We start from the raw sequence: 9,631 nt of genomic DNA, 5'->3' as shown, positions 1-9,631 counted from the left end.
ATGCAGTGGGTCACAGTACGTGCACCGCCCTCCTGCGGCACCGGAGCTTACAATCGAGCGACAACCAAAGTAGAGACGTCTCCTGATCCCGCCCCTTGTCTGGAAAGTTCTCTGCCCTGCTGCAGTCAGTCGGTCAGTTTGTTTGGTGTGCTGCTGAATGGTAACGTGGACTTGTATTGTACCAGCACAGCTTCTGCCCAAATAGACGTGCGACTAGTGTGCATGAGGCCCAACAACAGCTTCAGGCATTAGGATTGTTCAATAAGAGCGGGGTCGTCTTAGTTGATACATCGGCTCGCGGTAAGGTTAATACTGGTCATACGGGTTTGGGTAGTCGGCTACATCGTTAGCACGCATTGTCTCTTTGTGGCGCACGTTGGAAAAGGATATAAGGGGGTTTGGTCTGCCGCGACACAATGACAGTGGAAGAACCGATGAGTGAAGGACAGCAAGACATCCCAATGGAGGGAGAGGACATCACCCCGAAGAAAGATGGGGGTGTGTTGAAGGTAAGTCGTTGATCATGCATCCATGGCCTTATCCTTAGTTAGGTCGACTGGGTTAAAGGTGACAAATGTGGTCATCGTCCCTGTGCTTATTGTACTCGACTGGTGGCTATCTGACCTATATAATGCTAAAGCCACCAGCGCTGCTGGATCTGCTAATAGTTGCTAGCTCCGGCTAATATGACAACACGTTGTTTCAGTTTCATAGCCAAAAATAAGCTTATTTAAACGAATGCTTGATTGGAGAATAGGGGAACGTCACCTCTTGGTCAACCAAGGGAGGGAGCAGTCAAATGGCTACCCAGCCACTTTCTGCATGGATGTTTCTAGAATGTTCTAGAGCATGAAGCACAGCTACTCAAGCTAGTAGCAAGTGATGCAGGGCTGCTCATCCCACATGGTAGCATGACCCTGGTGTGTCACAATGGGGACTTTATCGTTCCGACCGCACACGCATCACTGCAGGCGTCTACAGTCAATATCTTGACTTATCCGATTTAGGATGTCAGGTTTGATCCTTAACTCATATCACTGCTTCTTTCTTTCTTTGTTTGTGTAGTTGGTGAAGGCCGAAGGCACGGGCACAGAGTTGCCTATGACCGGGGATAAGGTGTTCGTGCACTACGTTGGAACCCTCTTGGACGGCACGCCGTTCGACTCAAGTCGAGACAGGGGGGAGAAGTTTTCCTTTGAATTGGGCAAAGGTTGGTTCCTCATAAACTCGGGACATTGGGGATACACATTATTAAGCTTCCCCTGGCCTGCATTGCCATTCTAACTTGTTTGTGCTCTTCCCGTGTCTTTAGGTCAAGTGATAAAAGCGTGGGACATTGGCGTGGCCACAATGAAAATAGGAGAGCTGTCTCAGTTTATCTGCAAGCCAGAATATGCATATGGGTCTGCAGGCAGTCCACCCAAGATACCCCCAGATGCCACACTCGTGTTCCAGGTGAGTCTAGCTGTTTCCGGTTTATGTGGTCCCAACCACTTTAGAATGAGCTTTTCTCTATAATGTTTCTTCAGCTTGTGGTTATGTCCTGGGTGTAACCCTATCAACGCTGACTGACTGCACTGACGATGTAGAAGTGCCACCCTTGTGTGTCAATATTGGAAAGGTTGTAGTTATACAAATAAATGGTATTATTTGTTTGAAGGATTATAGATTATTAATTTTCACAAAACACATTTGGCTTCATGGGTGCAAGTTTGTTTTGCTTGTGTTTTCCTTGTCCTAGGGTGGTTGAGGAACAATGGAAGATGTTTGTATGCATGTATCTGCCTTCCTAAATGCATTGTTGGATACATGGTATGTCTGTATACATTTCTCTTAGGTGGAGCTTTTTGAGTTCAGAGGAGAGGACATTACTGAGGGCGAGGATGGAGGGATAATCCGTCGGATCATTACCAAAGGGGAAGGCTACTCCAAACCCAACGAAGGAGCATCAGTTGAAGGTAAGCACACTCGCGCTCTCTGTTCATTGTGTCGGTGATGTATTGCAATAATCTCCCATGAGGCAGATGTCTGCTTTACTAACTCAAAACAGACAAATGGGCCAACCCTTACTCGATCACCATAAGATTCTGTGGTACTGTCAGGTCGTCCCATCTAACCCGACCTTGTTGTGTTTGTAGTTTCCGTGGAGGGTACCTTCGAAGGACGAGTGTTCGACGAGCGGGAGATGAAGTTTGAGATTGGCGATGGCGAGGGCCTGGGTTTACCTGTCGGTGTGGAGAAGGCTATCCTGGCTATGGAGCAGGGCGAGGAGTCCATCTTCAACATTAAGCCAAAGTAGGACTCTTCACATTAAAGGAGACCTGTTATACCACCAGGTGTGAGTGTGATTAGCCTTACAAGCCGTTTCGAAAAATCTGTCCCGACTCCCATATGACATCACTAGTGGGCGTGTCCACCTAGATCTGTGCTGGATGGATCAGTCTACCAGCCTACCCAGTGGACTGAAGTAAACGTTGCTCATCTATCCAGCACAGATCTAGGCGGACACGCCCACTATTGATGTCATATGGGGCCGATTTTCGAAAACGGCTTGTAGGCCTAATCACACTCACACCTGGTGGTATAATATGTCTCCTTTAACATTGCCTTTGTCTGATTTGAGTATTTTTGTTTTACTAATGCCGCTTCTTTGGCATCATTGTTAGATTATTCATTTCTTTTGCTGTTTTTTTGTGGAATTAGTCCTTTCATCACAGGCATTTATTTTCATATATAAACCTGATATTGATAGTTTTATGTTCATGTCAAAGTACAATCGGTCATATCTAGTGTCCATTTGTGTTCCATTTATCAGTGTCAACATAAAAAAAATGGTGTGATATGTTGACTAGCGTTTGCCTGTCGTAACAAGATTCAGACGAGTTGATGAATTCCAAATTCATCACTGTGTGTCCAGAAGGGGAGTTTGTTTGCTTATCATTTGCTTTCCAATGGCCGCTTCCATTGACTTGCAGAGTTACCGTATCCTAGCTCCTGTTTATGTGAGTAGAATACACTTTCAATTGCGTTCCAAAGATTTCCAATGTGTTCTGAATAGACTATTAGGCTGTGAGGCAACGCTGACGCAATTCTATGATCAGCTGCTTCTGGCTGTGTAGTCGGTGCAGGGGGCAACCAGTCAGTGGCACATCGCAGGGAGCCCCATAATCAAAGACAGACTATTTTGTCACTGGCAATCATTTTTCATAAGTTACTATTTGGAACACATAGGAAATCTTTGGAAAGTAATCAAAAACGTATCCCCCTCACATGAACAGGGGCTTACGTAAAGCAAATGCTAACCCACAATGTTGAATTAAACAAGGCTTCTGAATCTCGGTTAAATAGGCAAATAGCAATTTACAGATAACTGCGTATCACTCAGCTGTAGATCAAAATCTGTTCAGGGCTCCCCTAGATTTGAATGTCGTATATGTAAAAATAATTCTCCATCTCTGGTATCTATAATGGAGCAATTGAAGCAGTTTGTTTATTTTATGAATTGTATGTAGTTGCATCATTCTTGTACTTTTTGGGTTCTATTTTCTTGGATGAAGGTACTTATTGTAAGATAGTTGTTTAGCTTAATGAATGAAATGTGGAAACGCTTCTTATCAACTTCTTCATCATTAATACCAAGCACTTTTGCCCCATCCTATCCTAGGTATGGCTTTGGACTCACGGGAAATGCAGGTTATGCTATTCCAGGTGACGCGACACTGCAGTACAAGATTAAAATGACAACCTTCGAAAAGGTACGGTTGCTAGAAGGCAATTGTTTGATTCATATCAGTTTTTTGAAATCATAAAAAAAATGAAGGATCAAGTTCTGGTTTGCCCCAATGATGATACAAGTCAGTTTGAATACTGTCAGGAAGTGTATGCTATCATTGGTGACTGAAGTGTCTCTGGTTGTTCAGGCAAAGGAGTCCTGGGAAATGAACACGGTCGAGAAGCTGGAGCAGAGCAGCGTGGTCAAAGACAAAGGAACCCAGTATTTTAAGGTACGACCGCCGTTGTGGCTTCATTGACGTTTAATCAAAAATAATATTGCGATCAACTATTGACATTGTATCGGGAAGACAATAAAAATAAACATGGCGATTAATCGAAGTTCCCACGATCTGGTGTTCAGGAGGGGAAGTACAAGCAGGCGACGGTGCAGTACAAGCGGATCGTGACCTGGCTGGAGAGTGAGTCGGCTCTGGGGGAGGAGGACGAGCTGAAGGCGAAGGCGCTGCGCCTAGCTGCACATCTCAACCTCGCCATGTGTTATCTGAAGATCCAGGAGGCCGGCCAGGCGCTGGAGAACTGTGACAAGGTATTCTTTACGGCCGGCCGCGGCAAGGGCCTCGCGCCACATGGGTCCCCATACCGTGCGTTTGAAGAGGCATTGCGATACCATGCATGTGGTGATTTGTTGCAATCTATAATCGAATGAAAAGGGTATATTATAGATATTGATGACTCAAACAATTATATTAGAAATTTCAGTTCGAAATAATTTCGGTATTTGCAAAAATGCACACATCCGTTTAGGTATGTTATTATAACTATTATATAGTTCTGTGATTGTAAGCCGCCCGCGCACTCGCGGGCACTGAACAGTGCCTGCGATGCACCAATCAAAGCGGGCCCCGCCCACATTCACCAGGGCCCCGCCCACATTCACCAGGGCCCCGCCCACATTCACCAGGGCCCCTTGGACATAACGCGGAGCACCGCAGCTTGTCCTCTGCTATTCCTTCGGTCGTTGGAGGGTACAGCAGGGACACCAGATGGACAGGCCTACAATCAACCAACCAGAGTTATCATGGCCAAACTATGGTTCCATTTCATGCAGGCTACGCCCTCGAGGCTAAGGTGGAGCTGCTAGTGGAGCACGATCACTGTACTGACGCTGGACCCAAGTTACAAAGACCAAAGTCACAGGGCACATCAGACTCAACTATCACAAGTAGTAGAGTAGTAGAGGACTGGTTCGAGCAACTGCTGAAAGAAGGGTGGACGAGCGTGCTGAGCGTGTTGTATACACGGTGCCCGGGGGAATGTGGGCGTGGCCCATGTACCGGGATATCAGTGCATTGCTGAAATGTTCAGCACATAAGGCGAAGCCTCGGAATAGAACTGTTATGTAGATGCTATAACGCATAGATATGTATTAACATTTATTAGAACTGTAATGTAGATGCTATAACGCATAGATATGTATTAACATTTATTAGAACGGCAATGTAGATGCTATAACGCATAGATATGTATTAACATTTATTCCAAAATGAGCATAACTTTAGACTCGAACACGGACCATGTAGTCTAGGGACAAAGCAATGGATATTATTGTGCTAAAAAATAGAATTTGCAATTGAATATCAATACTTGCGCAAAGATGACGCGCATATTTGTGATGCTTTCCATATTAAACAAAGAAGTTCAATACTTTGTGTCAATACAACATTTAGAAGGCTATTTTATCATTCTTACACGTTTTCACTTCTATATCTATTCAAATTACATATCAGCATGCAATAATGCTTACTTTCCACAGGTTGTTAATTAATGTCCATTGTACCTTGTTTTTGTCTTTCAGGCTCTGCTACTAGATGAATCGAACGAGAAGGCCCTGTTCAGGAAGGGCGAGGCCCTGGTGGCCATGAAGGAGTTTGACCAGGCCAGGGAAGACTTCCAGCAGGTTATTCAACTGTACCCGGCCAACAAAGCCGCAAAGGCCCAGGTGAGGCACGAGCTGGTGGAACCTCTCAACCACTTCCAGTCCCAACGCTGAGGCAGAACTGTCGTCGTGTTAGCCGAGGTTGTAAAATGAATTATAAATGAATAGTGAAATGTTTTCTAACTGCTCTGCCTGTCCCACCCAGCTGGGTCTCTGTCAGAAACACATCAAAGATCAGCGCGAGAAGGACAAACGTCTCTATGCAAACATGTTCACCAAGTTTGCTGAGAGGGATGCTAAGGTGAGCGACGTGCAGCTCTCTACCCTCCCCAACCTTTAGGGGGCAGCATACTGCTTTAAATGCACTAAATAGTGCATTTTAATTTGGTATCGCACTGCTTCAATACTTAAGTTACTTAAGTTAATGGGTTGAAGGTTTGGTTTTGACATGTTTGGTGTCCCTTCTCTTGTTGTGACACAGAAGGAGGCTGAGAACGTCACGGTGGAGAGCATGGAAACGGTCGGTGAGATGGAGGTTGAGAACGGATCGCAGGAGTAGACGTTTCCAGGCGCCGCCCTTGGCGTCGGGGATCCCTGAAGCCGTCGGGGCGCGTGTGGATGTGGATTTTTTTTAATGCATGATTGTGTGTCAATGAGGTGTGACTGTGGAGGACTCAATCAATAAGACGCCCTGCTTAATTTCCCACTGGCTTTTTTTTTTTCACTCATTGTTTTTGTCTGTGAATGCCATGGCAGCTAGTTGGTTAGGCTGTGTTTTCATGTCGCTGTTGTCTCCCTGGGGACTTGGGACTCGCGTGGTCGCATCATTAAAACATGCAATTTTTACGGTTTAGTTGGAATCAAATGAATTCGGATGATCAAACTTGTCCCTCTGAATCCTAGTTTTCACGGTCTTATCTTGGAGAGAGGGATTACCTTCCTCTTTCACTTCCTGATGTGGATCCCACGATGATACCTTTTTCCAAGGGCCCTCAGATCAAAGTCTTGAACACCGTGTGCGTGCGTGCGTGTGGTCTTGCGTGTAACCGAGGTTGTGTTTGTGTGTGTATATAGCAGCACTGCGTATCTAAGGAGTAACCATTGAATAACCTGGGTGAACTCTCCCAAGTTACGGCTACCTTAATTGCTACAACTCCAGTATAGCTGATGGGCTACATGACTGTTGTTCTTTCATTTGGAAACTGTAATCAGATGTCATGTTGTGCTTGTGACTTCTGTCTTGTACCTAAATGGTAATTGCATTGATTTACTTAACTGGAATATGTGCGTTGAAGATGTGTGAAATAAAATCACTTCTCCTGGACATATAACACAACTTTGTTTCATAACGCAATCCTTTCTGATTATGCATGAGAACAGGTTACGTTTGGGGGTTGGGCATAAGATCAGCATATGATCCTCAAAATAAAATATTTGGTATTTTATGATTAGAATTGTTTGGAACTAAAGTTTAACATGCATCTCTAATGGTACGAAAGCCATGGAACTAAAAGGTAGGTTATCAGAATGTGAACATTTATTGGGTTATTTTGCTGGCCCCTAGGCACCAAGACGTAAAGGCCCACCACATACAGCTAGGGTTGTATATATTGACTGATGCCGTACCGAAAAAAAATCATTAGCTATTTCAAATAGGAAATTGCGACACATTTATTTGAGCACACTTTTAGCCAAACAAATCAATACTATTGCTGCACGCCAAGTAGCCACAACTATAGACAACCTACACAAAGCAATGTGTCAGCCATCTAAATCCCAAGGCAACACATACCAAACGTAGCAATGAGCAGTGTTTCTTAACTTCTAGGTGTTGCACTAAATGCTCTTCGGAACCACCGGTGAAACGTTATTTGGACAATTAACCTTGCTGTATAAGTGGCGCCAGGAGAGATGGTTACAATGGCTTATCACCCAGACCGGTATGGTCCTCTTACGCCTTGAAACCTTGTATTAAACCCATCCACGTGGAAATAAACTTTTAAAGGGCTCTGATTCAACAGCTATAAGGGACCGATTGTCCGTTGGCCTCCCAACAGGATCTTTTTAGAGCAGGCAATGTGGTGTGTCTTCTGACCTACATTTCTGCATTATGTCCTGAAAGAAGTCTGTATTTTTAATGTGACCCTAAAAATGCTTTGTTGTCCTGTACTAAAAAGGTTACAACATTGTTAAAATATATAGGTTAGGGGTCGTTTAATGCTGTCCTGGATAATACGAGGATAATGTGGGCCTGGTCTGGGGTGCATGTTGCCCATTCGGTCTGACACTGACCTGTGTAGGTGTAATGGCCAGAGTGGAGATAGCCATGATAGGATTAGCTATATGGGTCTGCCTATAGGCTCAGAGGTTGTGATGGAGGCTGGGGTGGGTGTTCTCAGGAGAGGTAGTTACTGTGGAGAACATTCTTTATGGCACTTGGCATTGGGTTTAATTGTACAAAAACAGGTAGGAATCAACTGTTGCTTTCTGCCACCACTTTGTTTGTTTGGCAACCTCCACGATATAAACCTGATTAAATCAGATTTTTTTACGACAAATGACAGGTCTGAACTACATTAGGTAACAGTTGCTGTGTGGCCTGTTTGTGAGAAACAATGTTTGGGGTTCATTGTAGCACAATTGCTATCTGCCGCAAGCATATATTTTTTTACAGCCATAAAAGATAGGCACATTTTATAGCACAACACTGGATTATACTTCCCCTTCACTATTCAGAATGCTATATCAAAAGGCCATTGTTGTATGTTGTGTGTGAGTGCATGCGATACCCCATGTTGTATTGGTTCTGGTTTGGCTCTCAAGGGCCAACCGATCACTATTTTCTGTCTGAGCGTCTCTCTTTACAACTCTCAAATCAAATTGTGTTTGATGGAGGTCAATGTGTTGGTGTAAACGAAAACGTCCATTAATAACATACGCCCTGAATGTATCTAATATGGAAAGCCCAGATAGTAATAATAATAATAATACATTTAATTTAGAGGCGCCTTTCAAGACACCCAAGGTCACCTTACATAGCATATAGTCATCATACATTTTTTAAAAAACAAGACATTGTGGAAAAAATTAATAAATAAATAAATAAACATAAGCAATAAGAAATAAATAAAACAAAAACAAGACAAAACGAATCAAAGAAAAAAAAACAATCAAAACAGTGATCAGTTAGACGTTGTGTGCGAGTTTGAACAGGTGAGTTTTGAGTTGTGACTTGAAGGTTGTAATGGTGTCTGACTGTTTTATGTGTGGGGGGAGGGAGTTCCAGAGCCTGGGTGCTGAACAGCTGAATGACCGGGCACCCATTGTAGTGAGTCGTGATGTGGGGATACATAGTAGTCCAGCAGAGGTTGAGCGGAGGGAGCGGGAGGGAGTGTATTCTTGGAGGAGGTTGCAGAGGTAACTGGGGGCTAGGTTGTGGAGAGCTTTGAAGGTGAGGAGTAGGGTTTTGTATTGGATGCGGTAGTGTACTGGGAGCCAGTGAAGTTGGATGAGGACAGGGGTGATGTGGTCAGATGATTTGGTGCGGGTGATGATCCGGGCGGCTGAGTTCTGAATGATCTGCAGTCTGTTGATGAGTTTGGTGGGGAGTCCGGTGAGGAGGGCGTTGCAGTAGTCTATGCGTGATGTGGCAAATGAGTGAACTAGGATTTCAGTGCTGGATTGGGTCAGTGATGGGCGGAGTCTGGCGATGTTGCGGAGGTGGAAGAATGCAGTCCGGGTGATGTTGTGAATATGGGGTGCGAATGAGAGGGTGTTGTCCAGGATGACGCCGAGGCTCTTTACTTTGGAGGAGAAGGGTACTGGGAATCCATCGATAATTATGAGTGGAGCTGGGGTGTGTTGTGATTTAGTGAGGGTGGATTTGGATCCGATGAGCAGGGTGAGCAGATACCATCACTTCTGTGTTCATCTTGAGTTGTTTTTTAATAATTAAAGCTG

At 44.5% G+C, this 9,631-nt stretch overlaps 1 protein-coding gene across 1 annotated transcript; it reads left to right on the top strand.

Annotated features, from left to right (window-relative positions):
* The first annotated feature begins 103 nt into the window (after window positions 1-103).
* Window positions 104-7,020, top strand: fkbp4 (FKBP prolyl isomerase 4). Its single transcript, XM_056599081.1, has 11 exons — window positions 104-509; window positions 1,066-1,210; window positions 1,313-1,455; window positions 1,838-1,958; window positions 2,139-2,295; window positions 3,665-3,755; window positions 3,921-4,004; window positions 4,136-4,321; window positions 5,591-5,734; window positions 5,877-5,972; window positions 6,153-7,020. The coding sequence occupies exons 1-11, from the start codon at window positions 417-419 to the stop codon at window positions 6,228-6,230; spliced, it is 1,338 nt and encodes a 445-aa protein (XP_056455056.1). The 5' UTR covers window positions 104-416; the 3' UTR covers window positions 6,231-7,020.
* Window positions 7,021-9,631: the final 2,611 nt, after the last annotated feature.

Source organism: Gadus chalcogrammus, chromosome 9 (assembly GCF_026213295.1).
Source record: "Gadus chalcogrammus isolate NIFS_2021 chromosome 9, NIFS_Gcha_1.0, whole genome shotgun sequence".
In the NCBI taxonomy this organism is placed as follows: domain Eukaryota; kingdom Metazoa; phylum Chordata; class Actinopteri; order Gadiformes; family Gadidae; genus Gadus; species Gadus chalcogrammus.
This window is presented reverse-complemented; position numbering and strand designations above follow the sequence as displayed.